Genomic DNA, 24,048 nt, shown 5'->3' with positions numbered 1-24,048 from the left:
GACAGTAAGGGAACATCTTGTGAATAGTGAGAATAATATGATTGAATTTGATATTAGGTTTGAGGGAGAGAAGCAAAAGTCACAAAACAAGGTTTTAAATTTAAGTAAGGCAAAACTTCGAAGGGATGAGAAATAAATTGACCAGAGTAAACTGGGCAGAGCTGTTAATGGGTAAGCCCACAGTCAAACAATGGGATGTGTTCAAAGAAGTATTTGGTCCAAAGAAAACCAGCACATATTCCTATAAGGCAAGAGCTCCATTTGTGCAGTTAAGCAATCATAGTCAACAAACAAGGTAAGAGGCAGTATTAAGTGAAAAGAAAAAGCTTACACAAGTCCAAGGGAAATCCAGCAGACTGGGAGAGCTATAAAAAGCAACGGAGATACAAAGAAAGTAATAAGAGATGCAAAAAGGGAGTATGAAAAAAAACTTGAAAGGGATATCAAAGCTAACAGTAAAAGTTTTATAAATGTATTAAGAGAGAGAGATTGGGAGAATCTCCATGGAAATTTGCAGCCAGTTAATTAAAATTAAATTAATTTTAGAATACTTTTAGATGACAGAAATATTTTTTCCCCACATAAAAAAATGTCAATGTAATCTATGTTCAGTATTAACCATTCAGTGGTGCATGTGCATGTCAGGGGTTCAGAAAGGGAGTCATGTGGATCACATGAGTCATGAAATCTGCAGGGAATTTGGGAATGCTGAGAGGAACAATGAAAATATTTTCACAACCTTTGACACCTGAATATTTGGACAATTTTTTCTTAGAGGTGGTGATACTATGATGTGCTTTTGAATATAGATTTTTTTTTAAAATTGACAATAAAGATTGAAGAGATTGAAAGTCATAAAAACAAGTTTAGCTGGCTATCTGGGACAAAGAAGTAAAATCATAGCTATACCAAAACATTCCAGACAGCTGGAAATTATGGCAAGTGAGCTGGATTATTGACTGCATTGCTGGCAAGGCTGCAAATGGAAAGAAATAACTGTAGTCATGTTTCTGATTTGTCACGGTGAGAGAGTAAATAGAAATACAGCTACGGCTGTTTCTTAGTTCGGAAAGGTAGGTGCCTCTTCTCTACTCCACTGGACATGCCACTACTTGACCTTTGATTTGTCTGGAGCTGCAAGGCTGGAGAAACGCAGCCAAGTCAGGCGCCTGACACAAATCTCCTGTTCATTTCAGCTGAAAATCGAAACTCAGCATATGAGTCAGGGACATCTCCATTAATCCCACCAGACGAATTAACTAACTCAGGGTAGCTCTTAGTACAAACCCTGGAAGAATCATGTTCAGTCTGGGTCATTCTGACCTGAATGGAATGTAATCTCCATAGGGCTCAAAGTATAAATGAGGTATCTGACCATACAAGAGCATTTGAATGGTTCACCACAGATTTTCAATAATGCAGCAGTTTAATATTTATTGTATCAAGATAAACACCATTTTATTTTCTGACACTATATTATAATACCAATAGAACTTTTTATGAACAGCATATTCAGTCCTGTGGAAGCAATCAAGGAATGTGTCTTGATTCCTTTAATAGAAATTATCAGAAATCCAGATAGTAAAATATTCGCCACAAATATCTACACAAATTAACAGCATTTCCTTTCCCAGATTCTTCCCATTTGCAATATTTTTCCTGCTTTCTCTGCCTATCACATTCTATTCCCTGAGCAAGATGATGATATATCTTTCCCAATACCACGCTCAAGCTGGCTGCTATGTAGTGGACGATAATACCACAGATTGATACTGTGGTTATATTAAAGAATAGTCAGTCCCCAATGGGTCTGCAAGTTTATCCAGTAAGTAACTGAGCCGTACAGACCAGGAAAGCCCCATTTTCAATCCCTGGTCTGTGCTGAGTTAACTGAGTTGGCTGGGGTGGCGACGGGGATGCTACAACCATCCTCAGTGTTCCTGGATTAGAGAGGATAAAAAAAATCAACCAGGATTTCCACTCAGTTACTATCCAGCAAATACTGAGCAGATCTAGACATGAGGTTTGGCTGTGATGACCCCTCTCATCAACCCCCATCCTGCCACGGTCCAATTGCCATTCAACTCTCACCATCAAGGCTCACACATTAATAAAAACAATTTGGGCGCGATACTGGAAGTGACCAGTCATTGAGGAATGGCAGCCCAGCATCAGCCAATGGTTTCAGGAGAAGAAATGATGGGAGAAAAGTGGCAGAGAAAAATTGTAGAGAAAAAACTGGTAGAAAAGCAGCTCAGTAATATAACTTACTGCTGGCACTGAGGAAACTGCTCCGTTTCCACACAGAGAAATTTGAATACCACTTAAGTAACAAACAAACTATACACACAGTTGCTTTAAAGTCACAGTACACTATTTTATTTTCTGGCTATTGCATCTTTTTAATGTCTGGGGTGGTCTGTACGAGCCATTGAAGGAAATCCACACATTGCCAGCACATAGGGAACTGGAAAACAAATGCAAATGGCAACATCACCTCATAGGCAACATTTATATGTTCACCTGGGGCAGAATGGTCTCCAAAGGTGCTGGCAAAAACTCCACTTAGCAGGAGTCCTGGCACATTCAGATCATTAAAGCCTCATTGCCTTAAGATGCTGCTGCTGAAAATGACTTCTAACAGTAAATGCAGCAAGAGTCTTGCTTTCCTGTGAGAGGGGTCACTAGTTCACCTGCCACCTTTCTCCCAAAAGCCCAGCTGAATCCACAAAATCACGTGAGGAACTGGAGATAAATCCACTTCCTACTGCTATGCGGAGTGGTGTGTTGGTACATAAAATTCACAGTTCCACTGAACCTTAACAGTTCTTTAATTACAGTCAATTTGCTCATAGCACTGAAAATTGATTTAGCCTCGAACACATTTCTTATAGATGAATAAACCATAAGTCCCATGGAACTCATCAACACAAAGGACATATTTCTAATTTACTTTCGATAATGTTACCTCACCATCTATGGTTCAAGCTTCTCCAGATACATTTTCTCATGCCAATGCAAAAGTCAACTCCCATATGCAAACCCATGATTCCTATGAACTGAAGCGAGGAATCTGAGATAGTACGTCCAGGATGAACAATAGACCTCTTTATTGACTCTGGATTGCACAAAGGATTTCTATTGTGTTCGTGCATCACTTCGGAAGACAATAAATATCTGTCAAGCCAGACACACTAAACGAGAGATTTATTCTCAGATTTAGAGTAATTTACCGAGGCAGGCAGTAACAGGGAGCTGTTGAAGCTAGTGCAAATAGCAATGCTAGATGCCAGCAGCATGTTGGCGCTACTTATATCCAGCATTGCTATTCCAGTAATGATAAGAAATATGACGCATGACATCATCCCATCAGTTGTGCCTATTCTGTGTACACCTGGCCATGTTTGGGTGGGCGTAATCAACGTCCAATGCCCCAGCTAGCAGAAAATCCCAGAACATAGGTGCATAGGAACAGGAGTAGGCCATTTAGCCCCTCGAGCCTGCTCCGCCATTCAATGAGATCACGGCTGATCTGTGGCCTAACTCCATACACCCGCCTTTGCCCCATATCCCTTAATACCTTTGGTTAACAAAAATCTATCAATCTCAGATTTAAAATTAACAACTGAGCTAGCCGTTTGCGGAAGAGAGTTCCAAACTTCTACCGCCCTTCGTGTGTAGAAGTGTTGCCTAACTTCACTCCTGAAAGTCCTGCCTCTAATTTTTAGGCTATAGAAACTTAGAAATTAGGAGCAAGAGTAGGCCATTCGGCCCTTCGGGCCTGCTCCGCCTTTCAAAATGATCATGGCTGATCGTATGTCCTCTAGTCCTAGACTCCTCAATCAGCAGAAATAGTTTCTCTCTATCCACCCTATCAGTTCCCCTTAATATCTTGAAAACTTCCATCAAATCACCCCTTAATCTTCTAAATTCCAGGGAATATAACCCTGGTTTGTGTAATCTCTCTTCGTAATTTAACCCTTGGAGTCCAGGTATCATTGTAGTAAACCTATGCTGCACTCCCTCCAAGGCCAATATATCCTTCCTAAGGTGTGGTGCCCAGAACTGCACACAGTGATCCAGGTCTGGTCTAATCAGGGCTTTGTATAGCTGTAGCATAATTTCTACCCCCTTGCATTCCAGTCCTCTAGATATGAAGGCCAGCATTCCATTAGCCTTTTTGATTATTTTCTGTACCTGTCATTTTAATGATCTAACCCCCAGAAGTGGCAGTAAATGGGGGAATCAGCACAATGGCTACCCTCCGCCTGACTTTCTGCTTTGTCCACCCAAGTTGCCAGCATAAATGAGGAGAAAAATCTTTCCTAAAGTCTCTTTATGGCTTGAAACATGATCAATCTCTGATCAGTCACAAACAACATGCAGACTTTTAAATGCGTTTTCTTCCAGATTCATTGTTATGCCTCCACATTTCATTCCAACATTGCTCCATCTTGCACTTTAAGAGCTCTTGCATCTGTTAACCATCAACTAAGACTGCAGGCAATAGAGTTGCAGGATTTCCATTGCTTTGGTGCCAGTGCTGCTTTGTACATGGCAAACAAAATATCCTATACTTTCATTGCAGCAAGATAAATTGGTGATACTGGCCTCTCTCCACAAATAAAATATGCCTGTTTCCCCTAATAGATTTAAGGTGAGGGGCATAGATTTAAAGTGAGAGGGGAGAGATACAAAAGGGTCCAGAGGGGCAATTTTTTCACTCAAAGGGTGGTGAGTGTCTGGAATGAGCTGCCAGAGGCAGTAGTAGAGGCGGGTACAATTTTGTCTTTTAAAAAGCATTTGGACAGTTACATGGGTAAGATGGGTATAGAGGGATATGGGCCAAGTGCAGGCAATTGGGACTAGCTTAGTGGTATAAACTGGGCGACATGGACATGTTGGGCCGAAGGGCCTGTTTCCATGTTGTAAACTTCTATGATTCTATGATTCTATAATTGATAATTCTTAACTCTCTACAAACTCCAAGTCTGCTTATGACTTTGGTTTTTAGGCTATTTTTCTTTCATCTCCTCTCCTGAATGTGCTGACTCTTTGGCTCCAAAAGCACCCACTAGCACCTCACAAAAATGACCATTTGCGTGCCCATGAGTGCTTGTAGGCTATTTTATCATGGGAGCATTGCTGCTAAGCCCATTGTACACACCACACACATTGCGGCTAAGCCCACTTTTGAGCACAAGTTACTGGATTGTGATCAAGAGAGGGATTTTCCCCTTACTAGCCCAGGAGCACTGAGCACCCAACTGTCACCCCAGCTGACATCAACTAACTGAGTATAGATTGTGAATCAAACCATGAACCTCTGGTCTGCATGGCTGTTACAAACCGTCTTTACCAACTGAGCTATGTCCATCCAAGACTTGAATACTGTTCCCATGTCTGACACCTCTCATGTTAAGGTACAAGAAAAACTTTAGGTTCCTCTATTGCAATATTTCTGGTCCATTTATTGATATTGAAATAGTCACTGCTCGTCTGAACTTTCCTTTCTTGTTCTTCCTACACTCCAAACAATCCATCCGATATACTCTTCCTCCTCCCTGTATTCTTACTGTTTTAAAAGTGAGACTTTTCGGACAGTCTCCTACACTCTCATTCTTTCCCAAAACTGTGGAGCTTTTTACCTCTGTCTTTTCTTCCTCATACAATCTACAGGCTTTTCAAATCCAAGATTCGTGTCACCTAATCACTACTTCCTGATTATACCTTGACATAACTGTCAATTTAAAAAAAAATTAAAATTGAATATTATGCATTGATTCATACACAGGATAACCCTGGACATGTTGTTATTTGCAATAATCTTTATTGTAGTGTTATTTGGTTGGGTATTTCCAGCATTATAATTTGGGGCAAAGTGAGGATTTTGGAGGTTTTTGCAATAAGAACATCCTAATTCCCAGTATGAAATAAGTTAAAAAAAACCTCTAACAATAATGTAACAGTACTAACCTTTTCCAATGTCTTTGCCCTCTATGTCCTTGAGAACCACAGACGTCTTTCTGACAATCAAAATTGCATCCCCCTCCCATTTCTTGTGTTTCTTTTTTGATGCTTTACACCACAAGACACTGTAGTACGTAGTGAGGGAGTTGGATACGTTTTGTTCTTTCTGGTTTGCTGGACTTGTCTGCTTTCGTGATACCAGTGGCAGCGGCGTATGACTTTGTTTTGGTATTACAAATGGTTGAGGTGGCTTCAGCTGTTGCTGGGGATAGGCACCTGCATGAAAGCATAATATTTTTAGATTACAGACTATCTCTGAGGTGAGCAAATACATTCATATCAGAAATGCGACCTCAGGCTCTGAAGCACATAATGACTTTGCCAAGGAGAAACTCTGCATAGTTTTTCTATCCTTTCAGAAATAACACGAACATACACACATCGAATACAAGTTCCACCCCAAAACCATTTATAATGAAAGTTTCATTGCTGCTTTGCAGAGGGAAAAGTGAGGCCATCGCCCGGGCAGACCAGAACTAATGACTAGAGTCCTGCTTCCCTGTACAACCAATCACAGTGGAGGTAATAGCAGTAAGAATCTGGGCTTATCTTGGTTTGGATCTGAAATATAAAAAATAATTGAAAAGAAAAAATGAGAAGAATTGCACTCGATCGTGCTGCACAGAGTTGATAGGAAAAACACTTCCCCAGATTATGAAAGGAAGGTACGGCAGATGAATCATCTTGGGCTGCTACTGCATACCTCGATTTGCAAGAGTGTCAGAAGGGGACAGGTTGTCTAAGTGATGCCTGTTGTCAGGGATCATAAAAGGAGGGCGTGAAAGTACATTTTAAAGAAAATGGAAAGCGTGCTTCCCCAGTGGTTCAGTGGGCAAATGTATTGTATGGGGTGATACTGAGCCATACCAGGGAAAATGTTCTCATTAAGTCCTTTCTCTGATCTCAATTGGCTGACCAGGGCAACAGAAGGAATGCTTTCCTGTGACCAGGGAGGGAGAAAATCCAGCCAGCTTTCCTACTTTTGGTCATTGTCAAGTAACTCCTATTGAAATGTGAATGTGTATAGACTTTGGGCGAGGACAGGATCAGGTTCAGTTGTGGTGACTTCTCCTCCTTTGCCCTGTCGAATAGCCTGCCAACATTCACTGTCTAGGCCCACACACATGAGGAATGGTTATTTGGGTGAGGTAATGGAGGGCTGCTGACACCAGAGGAACTGTACTCCAGGGAGAAATCAGTGCTTTCAGGCGAGGAGGGAAGAAAATTGTAGAAGAAAACATGAAAGGAGGGGCTGGAAATAGTAAAAAGAAAACTGCAAAATAACTCCCCCCCCCCCGCCCCCAATCCATGTGTAGAAATAGTCTTAAGTATTTGTTATGAACAAAAATCCAACCAAATAGCTCGGAATAAATTCTGATTTTGCACTTACCGTAGGTCTGCATTCTCCCACATCCACCTCACTGAAAGTTGAAATACCTGAAAGCTGCACCATCAACTTTTCACCATACGTTATACTATAGGTCTATACATGTGCATTTTATATAACACAATTCACCTAAATGTAGAATTAGTGAGGTATGAAATATTACACGTGGATTGAGTCCTTTGTAGAATGGGAGTCAATGGAAATAGCAAACTAAAATCATACTTGTTGGGCAGGGGAATTTAATGTCCTCAAAGAGCTAATGCGCCTGATTGGGTGGTGGGGTCAGATGCAAACAGGATTTTGTATTACAGAAGTATAAAAAGCAGCATTCTTTCATTGTTACTGCAGTGTTGTTGACAGACAAAAATGAAAAAAAAAGTCTAATTTCTCTGTTGGTTTCCCACTCACCAAATCTCTTTCGCTTTTTTGTTTGTCTTGCACACTTTCTGCTTCCGCTTTTTCTTGTCATTATCATTGTACGTCTAACTTTGTTTCACTGTCTCTGTCTACTGCTGAAGACAATCTGCATTTAACTTAGACTATAATGGTACACCAGCACTCTTACCCAGGACCCAGTTCCCAGTTGGCTTGTTGACTCACTCATTACCATGGAGAATGTCTGCAGAGCACATCACAGAAACTGACAAGTGTCTCAATCCAAATTTTGGAAAAGGTGTTAAAACTGTGGTCCCCAGTACATAAGGAGGAGAGAGAGAGAAATGCATGACAGGGAGCAAAAGGGAGAGACAGTGAGAACAGTATATGTGTGACAGGATAGAAATGGTGGGGGGGGGTGGGGGGAGGGAAAGAGAGAGAAAAAGAGAAAGGAAAATGGTGCATGGGGAGAAAAAGTGTATGGGGGGAATGGGAAAGGTCGATTGATGACTAGGATTGGTTGTTTTGAAATGTTAATTTATACCGGTTAACAGGTTAGGGAGCAGTCAAATTCAATTATTCTGATGGCTGAACTATTAAAGGGAGATGTTTGCAGGAAGCCATTCATATCCCAAGATTAACACATTTTCCACAAGGTGTGAATAATACCTACGAACATACAAGAAAGCAAGAAAACATCACCAGACACATCAAGCCTACCCTATCCAGGCAATGATGCAACCATTTTTGACCATGCTATCTCCTGGAGAGGTTAAAAAAAGAGGAAAAAAATCCCATGTGTTAATTAAGGAAAAACACTAGGAAATTCATCTCCAACTCCTTAAGGCAATCAAGCAAACTCCAGGAGTCTGTGGTAGCTCATAACTTTTCATAGTTATGACTAACTAGCAACTCACTCTCTATAGCTGAAAATGCCCTTTTCTCTCAGGAACTTAACAAGTTCTCTTTTAAAAGACTGTAGTGATGTCTTATCCACCACGCTTGGCAGTTAAATTTCAGAGAGTGAAATAATTCCTGGCATCTAACCTGACGTTTTGCCTATGGATTTTACATGCATGACCTCTAATCCTCCCATCCTTATCCATCTCAAATAACCTGTCTAATCAGAATGAGTCGAATTCCTTTGTCATTTTAAAAACCTCAATCATCTCCCCCTCTAAGCCAGCATTCATTCAAAATGAATAACCCCAAATCTCAGAGCCCATCCTTATAATTAAGAACTCTAAGGCTAGGTATAATCTTGGTCGCCATCTTCTTCATCTTCACCAGAATCTCAATATCCTTCACCATGCGCCGGAATCAAAACTGGACACAATACTCACAAATCTGGATGCACCAGAGCTTCATACAGCCTGTTGTGCTTGAGGTGCCTGTGGACTTCAAAGATTTCCCACGACATGAAAATATAATTCTGATTACTTAGTTTTAATGCTATCTAAGAGATCTGAACTTCATAGATTGGAAATTCATGGCTTACACATACAACTGTATTTCGATGGTTCGTGTTTTTTTTCTATGTATGTAATTTTATAATACAATGTACATAAAATTTAGCAGAGCGGGTTATTTTGACAGAGGAGCTCCTGGCCAAAACACAGGTACATGGTGTCATAACATTGTTGCAAATAGACCAAGAGTATTATGGACTAAGTGTCAAGGGAACAGAATAGTTATTCTGCAGTTACTGATCAGCTTTGCATTACTAGTTCTACTGTTAACGCATTGCATATCAATATTGAGTCTATGGTTCTGGTTAATTTTAGTATAACGGTACTATGGAGTAATATTTAGTATGTTGACAGAAGCTTTGTCCCATCCAATGATACGTGTAAATGAAAAATAAAGGTATCCTAAATGAGTGAATGTATTTCAATTGGCTTTGGTGCTTTTTGGAAAAAAAGAGACAAGCCTTTTTAAATATAATATAAGTTATAAAATACAGATGCAGGTAGTAAATCTTTGGAATTGGAACGAATAGTAATTGCCAGAACTATCTGGAGTATTTATTTTTTGTGATTGCAATATTTCGGTAACTACATTTTAAAATTATTATGCCATTGTTTCTGGTGAATTTTTGTGCCAAGTTGAGAATTGTGATCTTGTGATAAATACACCCAGGTTGGGTATAGCAGTACTGAATGCAGAATAAAGCTTCCCCTACTTCCTCTGGGCCTATATTCTCTGGAGTTTAGAAGAATGAGAGGCGATCTCATTGAAACATGTAAACTTCTTAGAGGGCTTGTCAGGGTTGATGCTGAGAGGCTGTTTCCCCTGGCTGGAGAGTCTAGAACTAGGGATCATAGTCTCAGGATAAGGGGTTAGCCATTTAGGACTGAGATGAGGAAAAACGTCTTCACTCAGAGAGTTGTGACTCTTTGGAATTCTCTAGCCCAGAAGGCTGTGGACGCTCAGTCGTTGAGTATATTCAAAACTGAGATCAATAGATTTTTGGACACTAAAAGAATCAAGGGATATGGGGATAGGGTGGGAAAGTGGAGTTGAGATATAAGGTCAGCCATGATCTTATTGAATGGCAGAGCAGGCTTGAGGGGTTGTAGGCCTACTCCTGCTCCTATTTTTTTATGTTCTTAACTTTACATTGTAAAAGTCTATGAAAGACTATTTCACCCAAAAGTCCTGTGACCTCCACTGTTTGCAGTCCTACATCCCACAGCTCCATCTACACCTTCAATTGCTCCCAGCCCCCTACCAGTGATGTCAATCCAATGTCCCCCTCACTACTCCCAGACCTCATCTCACCTGTCCTCCCACAACACAATTCGTTCCTCCAAAGCGTCACAATCAGTCCTCTTCATTCCTCCTATGCCTTGCTCCCAATCACTGTTCTGCAACCCCAGCCCCCAATTTCAATTCTCTCCCTGATTGCCATTCAGCTTCTTCGAGACATCCAAACTTCACAGCCCTATTAGTCTCCAGACCTATCTCTTTAATATTATTTTTGCCCTGTCCCTGAGTACTGCTAAACACTAGCCTCCCACCCTCCCAGTGCTCCTACATTTCACACCACATCCGAGTACTTTCACACTCCAGTTCCTTCTCATGAGTGCTCCCATAGCTCAATCACGCCTTAAAACCTTCCAAGGCTCAAAACCACGACTCCACTGACGGTTCCCATATCACAGTGCTCTCATATCCGTTGATTATTTAAAGGACAAGCCTTGCCCCCCATCCCCGCACTTCTGTCCAGGCCACAATCTGCTCTCTCCCATGTACCAACCCCAATGCCCCGCTTCCTCTTGACCACAGCATCCTAGTCCCTCTTGACCTAGCCCCACTACATCCCAGCCTCACCGTTTCTATTCACATGACTGTTGCAGTAGCTCCCTAATAGCCACTCCTCACCTGATCCAATTTATCAACTTACAACTGCCCATTATGTTGAATATCTTAGTCTTCAAAAAAGATAAGATAAATACTGAGTGCATCACTGAAGGGATATACACAAGAGCCACAAAGAGAAATTGGGGGTTGTAAGAAAAGTGTCCAGTAAATTGCCCGAAGAATGCCACTGAGATTCATAGAAGAAATGCCCTGTAAAATGCATGAAATGTGCTTAAAATGAATTGTTTTAGCCTGAAAGCTGTCCACCAAAATAGAATTCAGCTATTGAAGCAAATGTTGGGAAAAGGCTTTTAGCTAACACAAGACCTCAGCTAGTTCAAACCAGGGAAGTTCCCAGGTAATCAAGCCATAAAACCTCTAAGTTAATTACACCAGGAAGATTTGTGTATACATAAGATATTCCTTACCGGAGTCATAAAAACCATTTAGAAAACCAAAACCACTTAGATAGTACCTAATGGAACATGAAGGTGTCACATTTCCCCCATTTGTGTGGAAAAACTCTGAGAAATGCAAGTATAGACAGGGAGAAGGCCATAAACCACAGACACAAAGTCTGTCCCCTTCAAGGTAAGCCATGCTCCAGTGACTCAATGACAGTCACAGGTCTCCACATTTATTTCGGTTTGATGGTCATAAGTTGGGAGGGGGGGCTGAGACAAGGCCTTCTATCACATATATCACTCTGATTGGTTAAGTGAATGTAGTGAGACTTCCCTTTGAAATTAAGATATAAAATAGAGGGCTTTTGCACCTCTGCAGTAGTAGTAACCAGTAGACAGTCTGTAGTTATCTTTTTCAACAAGTAGTTCAGTAGTAGAGAGAACAAGCTTTCTCTCTCTTTGTTCATTCGCTTAGATTCTGTAAGAACCTTTACCCAGCAGACAAAGAAAGATGCCTTCATAGCTACAGCGTATTAAGAACAGGGAGTAAAATACCGAGTTAGTTTGTGCGGCTTTACCAACCAGTTACAGGCGGAGAACAGTGTGACTTAACTTTATAAGTGTCCGAAATCAGAGAAAGTTGAAAATTAAGCCAAATCACCAAGGAAGATGTCAGTTAACCGGTCATAAGACTGTTTATTGATTAATTGTCGTTCATGTGTAAGGTGGGTTCAGCCAAGACCAAAAATCCAAGTGGAACACATAATCCCATGGCCGATAACAGGCTCATCATCTCGAGGCACCAGAAGCTAATACTTGCATCTCAGTGAAGGAAAGAGATTGACTCAACCACACCCACATTGCTCATAAAGATGAGGTCGTGTAAACTCTGAAATATCGCTAATCATCAGTATCTAAATGGTAATTTGTCCAATAGACTGGCTATCCAAAGCTGTTAACTTGTCAGTTATCTAGGGATTTAGCCCTAAACCTCATTAACTGTAATAATCTCAAACTCTGATCACTGCTATGATTAATGCTCGGCATCTGTTATTACTGATTTATAGTGATAAACTGAATTGTCTGTGTAACTTTGGCTACTCATTTTGTTAAGTTAACTCTGTCCATTAATAGTTTACTATTCAGCCTGCTAGATAACTGTGATTATATCTATTCATATTTATTAAGTGTTTGTTTATACAATTTTAAACTTAGGTTGTGATTTGAAACCAATAAATAGTCTTATAGTGCATTGGCAAGAAAGAGCTAATTCATTCACTCAACAGCTTGTGGGTATGCTCGGGGATTGAAACTTAAATTTAATCTGAACTGGTTAATGTAGGACAATTTGGCAAGCCAATTCAGGCATCATTCATTCCTAGACCTAAATCGGGGCAGTACCAGATGTTTCCTTAATGAGGAGAAAAGCGAGGGGGTTAAGGATTCGCCAAGGTTCCTTGGCATTTATTTGTCAGGATACCAAATCCCTGCATTCTTAAGGAGATAAAGTGGAGGAGAGACTTGCATGAAAAATTATACAGAAATAAGTAAAAAGAGTCAGATACAGCGAGAATAGACGCCACAAATAGAAAAGAATGTGATAGCGAGACAGACAGGCACACAGATGAACAACGGCAAAAACGCAAAAATAATTAGAAAATGGGAAAAAAGTAGCTACATAAAGATGTAATTTTATTTTGTCCATGACCAATGCCAGATCAACTATATTATCATACATTGTGTGTTACATAGTATAATGTTCCTCTCATTATAAAAGATGGGCTGAATGACCTTCCTCATCTGTAATTATACTGTGATCTTATATTCCAGTGCAAAACATAATTTTAATAAAATCCTGCTCAAAGCTCATTAAATAATAAACTGACTTACAGCAAGCAGCTGAGTCATGCAGTAACATGCTTACCGTAGAATGATGGAACTGCCATTATTTATACTGAACAGGTCAGTTTAACACATGAAAGAGCTCAGAGCAGAGGTGGGAATAACATGGAGCAGTCAGGTGGTGTGGGAGAGAGTGGAAAGTAGGTCGGTAAAGGCTTTACAGAGAGGGATGTCACAGGAGTGAGGCTGAATTCTGAGAGTGAGTGAGAGGGTGGGACAGAGGCAGGGAGCATGCGAGGGCCACTACAGTGGGAGGTCCTTTATGGTATGGAAGTCAGAGGCTTGAGGGAAGGAGAAGCAAGACTCAGCTCCTGGAGGTCTAGGAATGACTGGGAGGGCACCCACCAGGAATGAGGCACAGAAGGCTGAGGCCATGGCTGGGGAAGTACGGAAGCCAAATGAAGCAGGTGAGCAGGTAATAAGTGCTACAAGATGTAACACATAGGAGGACTAAGTAGAAGAATAAAGGGATGGAATAGAGAGGTGGTAATGGTAACTGAAGGAAGGGCTGGCATTTAGGTACGGGAGAATAGAAATGGTTGCTAAAAAATGGAAATGATTTTTTTTGAGGAATTTGATCAATTCCTTTCCTGTTTGCTTTTCAGTGAACGTGATGTTTTTAAAAAACCTCTGCCTGGCCAATCGACATTAGCTCAGACTCCTGTCTATGGAAAGTGGAACAATCAAATTGATCAAATACTTACCAACAGACAATGAGATTACTAGAAACTGATATAAACAGAACACTCTCACGATTTTAAAATCAAGATTGCATGGATAAGTTCATTACAGAGTTCAACTACCTGCTCTCTGGTCCCCATTGTTCAAGTTCTCCATACCAGGAGCAGATTTCAGGGCTATATTTTTTATTGTTTTACTGTATGAGCAAGTCAAAAATGGTTCCACAGGGCATGGTTGCTTCTCAGACTGGAGGGAGGTGTACAGTGGTGTTCCCCAGGGGTCGGTATTGGGACCACTGCTTTTCTTGATATATATTAATGACTTGGACTTGGGTGTACAGGGCACAATTTCCAAATTTGCAGATGACACAAAACTTGGAAGGGTAGTAAAACGTGAGGAGGATATAGACAGGCTGGTGGCATGGGCGGACACGTGGCAGATGAAATTTAATGCCGAAAAATGCGAAGTGATACATTTCGATAGGAAGAACGAGGAGAGGCAATATAAACTAGAGGGCACAATTCAAAAAGGGGTACAGGAACAGAGAGATCTGGGGGTATATGTGCACAAATTGTTGAAGTTGGCAGGGCAGGTTGAAAAAGCGGTTAAAAAAGCATACGGGATCCTGGGCTTTATAAATAGAGGCATAGAGTACAAAAGTATGGAAGTCATGATGAACCTTTATAAAACACTGTTTCGGCCACAACTGGAGTATTGTGTCCAGTTCTGGGCACCACACTTTAGGAAAGATGTGAAGGCCCTAGAGAGAGTGCAGAAGAGATTTACTAGAATGATTCCAGGGATGAGGGACTTTAGTTACGTGGATAGACTGGGGAAGCTGGGGTTGTTCTCCATGCATCTACCCTGTCGAACCCTGTAAGAATTTTGTCCGTTTCAATGAGATCACCTCTCATTCTTCTAAACTCTAGAGAATACAGGCCTTGTCTACTCTCAATCTCTCCTCATACGACAATCCTGCCATCCCAGGAATCAGTCTGGTGAATCTTCGTTGCACTCCCTCTATGGCAAGTATATTTTTTCTTAGGTAAGGAGACCAAAATTCTACACAATACTCCAGGTGCAGTCTCACAAGGCCCTGTATAATCTTTACTCCTGTACTCAAATCCTCTTGAAATAAAGGCCAACATACCAATTGCCTTCCCACTTGCTTGCTGCACCTGCATGTTAGCTTTCAGTGACTCATGTACAAGGACCCCCTTTGAACATCAACATTTCCCAATCTCTCACCAATTAAAAAATATTCTGCATTTCCGTTTTTCCTACCAAAGTGGATAACTTCACATTTTTCCACATTATATTCCATCTGCCATGTTCTTCCCCACTCACTTAGCCTGTCTATATCCTCTTGAAGCCTCTTTGCGTCCTCCTCACAACTCACATTCCCACCTAGTTTTGAGTCATCAGCAAACTTGGAAATATTATATTTGGTCCCCTCATCCAAATCATTGATATAGATTGTGAATAGCTGGGGCCCAAGCACTGATCCCTGCAGTACCCCACTAATCACAGTCTGCCAACCTGAAAAAGACCCGTTTATTCCTTCTCTCTGTTTTCTGTCCATGCCAGTATATTACCCCCAATTCCATGCGCTCTAACTTTGTTCACCAACCTCCTGTGTGGGACCTTATCGAAAGCCTTCTGAAAATCCAAATACACCACATCCGCTGGTTCCCCCTTATCTATTCTACTAGTTACATCCTCAAAGAACTCCAATGGGTTTGTCAAACATGATTTCCCTTTCATAAATCCATGTTAACTCTGCCAAATCCTATTATTATTTTCTAAATGTCCTCTTATCACATCCTTTATAATAGATTCTTGCATTTTCCCTACTACTGGTGTCAGGTTAACAGGTCTGTAGTTCCCTGTTTTCTCTCTCCCTCCTTTCTTAAATAGTGGGGTTACATTTGCTACCCTCCAATCTGCAGGAACCGTTCCAGAATCTATAGAATTTTGGAAGATGACAACCAATGCATCGACTATCTCTATAGCCACCTCTTTCAAAACCCTGGGATGTAGATCATCAGGTCCTTGGGATTTATCGACTTTCAGTCCCATTAATTTCTCTAGTACTATTTTTTTTACTAACACTAATTTCTTTTAGTTCCTCATTCTCACCAGACCCTTGGTTCTCGAGTATTTCTGGGAGGTTTTTTGTGTCTTCTTCCATGAAGACAGACACAAAGTATTTGTTTAATTTCTCTGCCATTTCCTTATTCCCCATTATAAATTCTCCCGTCTCTGTCTGTAAGGGACCCACATTTGCCTTCACCAGTCTTTTCCTTTTTACATACCTACAGAAGCTTTTACAGTCTGTTTTTATGTTTCTCACTAGTTTACTCTCATATTCTATTCTTGCAGGGCTACAGAGAAAGGGCGGGGTAGTGGGACTAGCTGGATCGCTCTTACATAGAGCCGGCGCAGACTCGATGGGCCGAATGGCCACATTCTGTGCTGTAACCTTTCTATGATTCTAAAATGAATTTAACCGTACTTGTTCGGGTTTCCCATTGCTTCCGATTCACGTCAGATGAAAGCAGGCGGGAAGGGCCGGATCCATGAGGTGAGTGCCTTTATTGCACTGCTTTTGGGCCCAGAGGAGCAGGAGTGCTTCTTCCAGGCCCAACAAGCTCACCTGGCACGACATGACCCCTCCACCCACCAATCCCCGATGCTGTCTGGATCTCTCCCCCCCCCACCCCTGATCCTGATGTTGGCTAGACTCACCCACCCCCAATCCTGATGCTGGCTGGGCTCTCCCCCCGACCCCCCCCCATCCCCAATCCTGGCTGGACTCTCGCCCCCAACCCCCATGCTGGCTGGGCTCTCCCCCACCCCACAATCCCGATACTGGCTGGACCCCCCTCCCAATGTCGTTCACATCCCGACCCCCACTCCGATTTGTTCCAGGGCCAACAATCTCTCTCTCCTCCCGCCCCACTCTCTGATTTGCGGCTCCTTTCCCTGCCAACAGGCAGCCAGCCTGTCAATCTGGCTGCCTGGCAAATGGGAAACCCGGAAGCACAAATACTCACCTTGAACTGAGTTGCGATCGCAGATTGCAATGCACTCATTTGGCTTCCGGGTTCCCCACACGAGCATCTAGAGACGGGCTGGGTTCCCGGCTCCAAGTTAAAATCATGCCCCATTTATTCATTCAGTGTGATGCAAACCCACTGCAGTGACATACATTAGCAAAACCTCAGCCTAAGCTCTTATTTTAAAGTGTGCAATTTGTTTCAAAATATATGGCTGCATCTACCTCAACTTCAGCAAATGGACACTCTCCGATGGTTCCCCCTTGTCACCTAGAGCATGTCCATTTCATTGTAATAGGTGACTTAAGGATTCTTTAGAAATCAATTTTAAAAAGGCTGGGACAGATTAGGAGCAAGTACATATTTCTTTAAATTTCGACTGTCCAGACTTTGGCTATCATTCCGTCAGAACACCGTGCTGGTGAGCTGGTCTGCAATCTTGGGTGCCAACCTGTTTTTTTCTTCTACCGGGCTCCTGGGCTGCTGGAACCTGATCCACTTTGCTATATTTTTCATGCTTCCATTTCTATCTGCTTATCATCCATCTGCAGCTTTTCACAATTCTTTGTGTCTTATATATGCCTTCTTTGATGTCATAGGAAGATGGGAACAGGAGTAGGCCGTTTAGCCCCTCGAGCTTGTTCCATTCAACAAGATCATGGCTGATCTATGACCTAACTCCATATACCCACCGTAGCTCCATATCCCTTAATACCTTTGGTTAACAAAAAAATCTATCAATCTCAGATTTAAAATTAACATGTCTCTCATCATGCCTCCTATTGCCTCATGCTAATATCACTTCTATAATTTAACCATCCTCTGTTTTCCACTTAAGCACATTGCAGGTCATTATACTTCTTTTCCCACGCACGCAAGTGTGCATAAGTGTGCAAGTGTTTTCCCATCCCTCGTCCCTTTGTTTTTTAAATGCTATTTACCTTAATATCTTCCAGTTTTCACAGAGTCTTCATCCAAATTGTTAATCAATAGGACCTGCCTGGTTCAGTTATTGGATTCCAAGTCAGCCACGGAATATTGAATCAGTTTGAATCTCCTTCATTAGCCATGTCAACCTGAAGTGGCTCGAAAGAGACACAATTCACTCTTCCCTCTGCCTCCATGACGATAGTTACTGGTTGTTCAGGCAACTGACAAGTGTAGGTTCGAGCCCTTGCTCGGCAGAGAGCAGGAGTCACATGATGAATGGCACAACTCATCATAAAATGTGCGCGTGCATTGTTACTATCCTCCTGACAGTATGGATCCACAACAGCAGCTCCATCGGTTTTGATTATTTTTTGTACCTGTGAAATAGCTTTTCGTGATTTGTGTACGTGGACACCTAGATCCCTTTGCTCCTCCACAGCACCTAATCTCTCACCATTACGAAAATATTCCGATTTGTCTTTCTCAGATCCAAAGTGGATACCCTCAAACTTCCCCACACTGAACTCCATCTGCCATTGCCCACTAACTTACTTTGAGTTACATTGGGCTCAATTTTAAAATCAAATTGTGGGTGCGTTGGGAGCGGGGGGGCTGCGAAAATTCTGAGTGGGTTCAGAAGCCGGCTCCAACCCGCCAACTTCCGGGATTGCCACAGACGCAGCTATGTGCGCGCACTTCACGAATCCTGAAGTCCCGCCGGCAATTAAAGCCAGCAGGACAATACTTAAACCACTTATTCATATTGTTAATCTTGTTAAAGTCATTAATTTTGTGGAGACTGAGGCAGGGATGCGATTTCAATACAACCTCAGCAGTTTCCCGTGCTGTGGGAAACACTCCAAGTTCAAGGGGACTTGTTTCAGGCAGCAGCCAGTTGGACATTTAAATGCTTGTTTGATAGATGGGGATAAAAGGTAAGTTATTGCAGCAGAGCACTCAGGTATCTCAGACAAACTTTTGGCTGGGAGATCTGTGTGTTTAGGCTGAAAATTCTTGGTTAACACTCAGAATTCCTCTGTTTACGCATATTTACTAACTTTTTGGACCCCCTCAAACTGACACCATCAGGATGGGGGTTGGGGGGGGGGCATCATGGCTGCATTTACCCTGCATCTGAGGACGAGCAACATCACCATCCTTGCCAGGCACAGTGTGCACTTCCACCACTTGGAGCTCCACAACCCAGTGCTGCGCCACAGGGACCTGCACAAGAGCACAGACGGCAACAGCAGAGGGAGCGCGTCGCAGCACAGACTGAGGCTCAGCTTCCTGAGCTCTCTGAGGAGCAGTGCATACAGAGGTTCAGAGTGAGTTGCCAAGTGGTCAAAGACATCTGCAGTCTCCTTCGTGCTGAGCTGCTCCCGCTGGACCTGGTGGCATCTCCTTACCCATCGCTGTTAAAGTCACCACTGCCCTCAACTTCTTTGCCTCCGGATCATTCCAGGGTGCCACCAGGGTCATCGCCGGGTCTCTCAGTTGTCTGCACACAAATGCATAAGACAGGTCACCAACGGATTGTTTCGCAGAGCCTGGCAGTAGGTCAACTTCCCCATGGACGACCTCAGCCAGACGGAGAGGGCAGTGGGATTCCACTCTGTGGCTGGCTTCCCACGAGTGCAGGGTGCAATCGAGCGCACCCATATAGCAATACAAGCACCTCCACACGAACCAAGACTGTTCATCAACAGAAAGGGGTATCACTCAGTCAACACTCAACTCGTTTGTGACCACCACAAAAGATTCCTTCACGTGTGCGCCAGATTCCCTGGCAGCTGCCACGAGTCCTTCATTCTGAGGGAATCCAACATCCCAGGCCTCTTCCACGCACCAAACTCCCTTAAGGGCTAGCTCCTCGGGGACAAGGGATACCCCCTGCAAACATGGCTCATGACACCTCTGCGGAACCCCACCACTGAGCAACAGCGTCAATACAACGACAGCCACATCACCACCAGGTCTACAGTTGAGCACACTATAGGGCTGTTCAAGATACAATTTAGGTGCCATGATCATTCTGGGGGAGCGCTTCAATGCGCACCAGAGTGGGATGCATTATAGTAGTGTGTTGTGTCCTGCACAACAAAGAGGGGTGCCGCTTGAGGGGGCCTCATCCACATCTGCCATCCACGTTGAGGAGGAGGTGGAGGCGGACGAACCCATGGCCAGAGCAGCGGCTCACCTGGCTGCTTGTGAGCCCTGGGAGTCACTCATATGTGAACAGTTCTCCTAACATCAGAAAGTGTGAAGAGTCCAGTCCTCACACCACCTGGAAAGGCCGGCGCCAACACCAGCCCCCTCCCCCTCAATTCCCTGAACAAAACAGTCCTGCAACGACACATACATCCACTGTAAAGTGACCCAATGGGTATCACCAAGTGTCGCCGTTCATGGTGAACCTCATGAAAGGGCGCTATCACAAAAGCCAGTCAAGAATGGGCAAGACATGGCAGTAGTGGTGAGAACGATAACATTTAATGTGAATATAACAAAAACCAAATATAAATGAAAAACATGACATTCTATCAGACACCCTTGTGCATATCCTTCGTGATCACAAAATCTTAGCCTTTCTCTTATGACTACTTTTACGTGGTGCATCCCCTGTGGCTGCAGCAGAGGTAGCGGCAGGTTGCTCATGTTCATGCCCTGACTGCTTAGATGCTTTCGGCCTACGCCCTCAGGGTTTTGGAGCCCTTGAGGACCCGTCCAAAGATTGCTCCACCTGCACCTGTGCAGGGGCTGACTCGGCCACCTGGAGAGGAGGCAGCATTGCAGATACTGGTTGAGAGGGGAGCAACGAGGGAGACATGGGAGCGCTTTAAGTGGCATCCTCGCTTCCATGTCCCCTTTTGCCATCATCCCTCTCCTGGGCAAGGCCCACATCACTCCTACCACCCTGCTGGACAACAGATTGGAGGACATGTGTGATGCCTTGGAAGCCCACTTCTAAAGTATCTGTCAGCCTGTTTAAGGTGGCAGAATGTTGTTCACTCTGAGTCCGAACGGCCATTGTCAGGGCCTGAATGGACTCATTTGTGAGTTGTGCTTGAAGCTCAACGGAGGCTAGCCGACTCTCCATTGCAGACATTCCCGCACTTACCTGCGACACTATCTCAGATATTTCTGCAGTTACATGCGACACTATCTCAAACAGTTGCTCACGTGCCTGCGACACTATCTCAGAGATTCCCTTCCGTACCTGTGCCACCATTCCACTCATGCAGGAGTTGGACTCCTCCATCCTCTGCGCTATTGTAGAGACCGCGCGTGGCACCTGTTCCAGTACCTCACAAACGTGCTGCTGTCCCTCGATCATTCTCCTTTTAAAGGGTGGCCCCCAGGATTCAGCATCTGCGTCCATTTGAGCAGAGCCTGGAGAGGAGTGTGCCCACCGACGCGAACGCTCCACAGCTGCCCCTGCCACCAGTGTCTGCTCGTGCTCACTTGTGTTTGGTGACTCACCAGGTGCCAACCCATCTGATTGACTGCTAGGACCCACTGAGGTGTGAGTATCTGCACTGGTGGATGGCTCGCTAAGACGTGACGGTGCGCCCTCAGAGGCCTGGAGCTCCTGAGGAATCGCCCTCTGCCGTCTCTGCGGTCATTGAAGCCTGTAAGAGAACAGAAGGTAATATTAAGCATCATCACAGATGTGTCATGTTGCAGTGAGCATACTGAGGTGTTCAACATGCCAAGCATTCTTAAGATCAATTCATGTTGCGTACGATGAATGTTAAAGTGTGTCACCAGACGTTTGTGGGGTGCCAGTCTCGGCATCCCCGACAGACAGGCACTCAAGGGTGCGGCTGATCTACATCTGTGAGGACCACTATTTGCTGTGGCCCCTCTCCTGTCCACGCCCTCTCGTGTGCATTCTGAGCTCTCTTCTCCGAGAAAGGGAGAAAGTACGGACGTGTGAGTGAGTGATGTTGAAGTAGTCAGATGAGTGCATTGTTTTGGGTGAGGCTGACCGTGGAAGCGATGCATCAGAGGGTGAGTATGAGACAGAGCCATTACATTGGATGAGGATTGGGGTGAGTGGGGTGACTAATGGGGAGATGAGGAAGTGCTGAGAAAGTGCAGGTAAGTTGAGGATGAGCCTTAAGTGGGCATGAGGAGTGATGTGATGAAATAATCTTAGCAGTGCAGAATGAGTTGTCAGGGTAGGGAGGGGGGGGTCAGTTGATGTGCACCACAGAATGCAGGTGAATCAGTAAGTGTACTCACTTTTGCTGACCTAGTTGGGTCATTGAAACGCTTCCTGCACTGGACCCAAGTGAGGGACATGTTGTTCCTGCTGGTGACCTCCTCTGCCACCTCAAGCCAGGCCTTCATGGTGGCAGAGGCAGGGCACTTCCTTCCGTCCACGAGGCAAAAGACTTCCCTCCTCCTCCTCACCCCGTCCAGTAGTTGCTGCAGAGAGGCATCATTTAACCTTGGAGCAGCCTTGCCCCTGTGCTGCTCCGTATTGTGTTTTTTGGTGTTTGCTGCAGCAGAAGCCTTTGGAGCAATGGCCCTTTAAATAGAGCCGCTCCAGCTGACAGCCTGTCAATGTGAGTGTGCAGTCCGTCCACTGGGCAACTTTCGGACGGCAAACCCGGAAGCCACGTAAAGGGCCACCAATTAACTTGCGATCGCATGGGGAATGGTAGGATTTTATTAGCCGGGTTACCCGGGCGCCCATTGACCTCCCCCCCACCCCCGCTGCCATCCCGCCCCCCATTCAAAATCGAGTCTACAGCACAGAAACAGGCCATTCGGCCCAAGTGGTCTATGCTGGCATTTACGCTTCATACGAGCCTCCTTCCTCCCTCCCTACTTCATCCACCCCTATTAGCATACCCTTCTATTCCTTTCTCCTTCAAGTATTTATCTAACTTCCCCTTAAATGAATCTATGCTATTTGCCTCAACTACTCCTTGTGGTAGCTCGTTCAACATTCTTACCACTCTTTCGGTAAAGAGGTTTCTCCTGAATTCCCTACTGGATTTATTAGTGATTACCTTATATTGATTACCTCTAGTTTTGGACTCTCCTACAAGTAGAAACTTAGTCTGTCTAAGTCCCATTGCAACTTCCTGCAACCGTCTACACAACTTATTGTGCCTCTTAACTTCTGCAAACTTGGATATATAACCCTATTCCTTCATCCAAGTCATTGATATATATGGTGAATAATTCAGTACAGATCCCAGGGTAAGACCACTTGTCACATCCCGCCAATCAGAGTATGTTCCCATATCCTGATACTCTGTCCCCGACCTCCCAACCAATTGCCGTCCCATGTCACAAGGTTACCTCCAGTTCCCTGCGATCTCATTTTTGCTAATAATCTAGTGCAGTACCTTATCACATGCCTTCTGGAAGTCCATGTAGACAACATACATAGACACTCCCCTATCAGTCATATTGGTGAAAATTATGACTAACACACCTGTAATTTCTCCAACTATTTCTTTTAATGTCCTTCACTAATTCAGTGGTGTTAATTCAGTCTTCAGTCATGTCCGTGAGTGAACTTTTCAGCAGGGGTTACTGGAGAGCTAAAAGAGAGAGAGGTCAAACTGATTTTTCATTTCTATAGGCCAGGTATGCTGAGGTCAATAAAGCAACCAGACTGCTGCCCTGCTTGAGATAAGCTAACTCAACATATACAGGAGATTAAACCTGAGATCTTCTTGGTTTCTACGGCTCAGTATAACACAACTGATGCCCACGTAGCCATCGGTAAGCCCAGTACTTACAATTTAAAGAATGCTATTGCAGGCCAACCCACCATAGTAACTCCACTAATATGTCTACAAAAAAAAAATCAATTAATAAAACTAGATCGCAGCAACGGTCCTGTTCTGAGTTGGATACGAATGAACTCACATCAAAAAAATTAAAGCAGAGA

The 24,048-nt window shown here is 43.5% G+C and overlaps 1 protein-coding gene across 3 annotated transcripts in view; it reads right to left on the bottom strand.

The window, feature by feature from the left end:
- Nucleotides 1-24,048, bottom strand: part of rad54b (RAD54 homolog B) — a 166,991-nt gene that overhangs the window by 60,347 nt on the left and 82,596 nt on the right. For all 3 annotated transcript variants that reach the window (XM_067979273.1, XM_067979267.1, XM_067979261.1), the window contains one exon: nucleotides 5,977-6,246. In XM_067979273.1, coding sequence (XP_067835374.1) covers nucleotides 5,977-6,246 — 270 coding nt within the window. The remainder of the gene's footprint in view (nucleotides 1-5,976; nucleotides 6,247-24,048) is intronic.

Source organism: Heptranchias perlo, chromosome 3 (genome assembly GCF_035084215.1).
Source record: "Heptranchias perlo isolate sHepPer1 chromosome 3, sHepPer1.hap1, whole genome shotgun sequence".
Classification (NCBI taxonomy): Eukaryota; Metazoa; Chordata; class Chondrichthyes; order Hexanchiformes; family Hexanchidae; genus Heptranchias; species Heptranchias perlo.
This window is presented reverse-complemented; position numbering and strand designations above follow the sequence as displayed.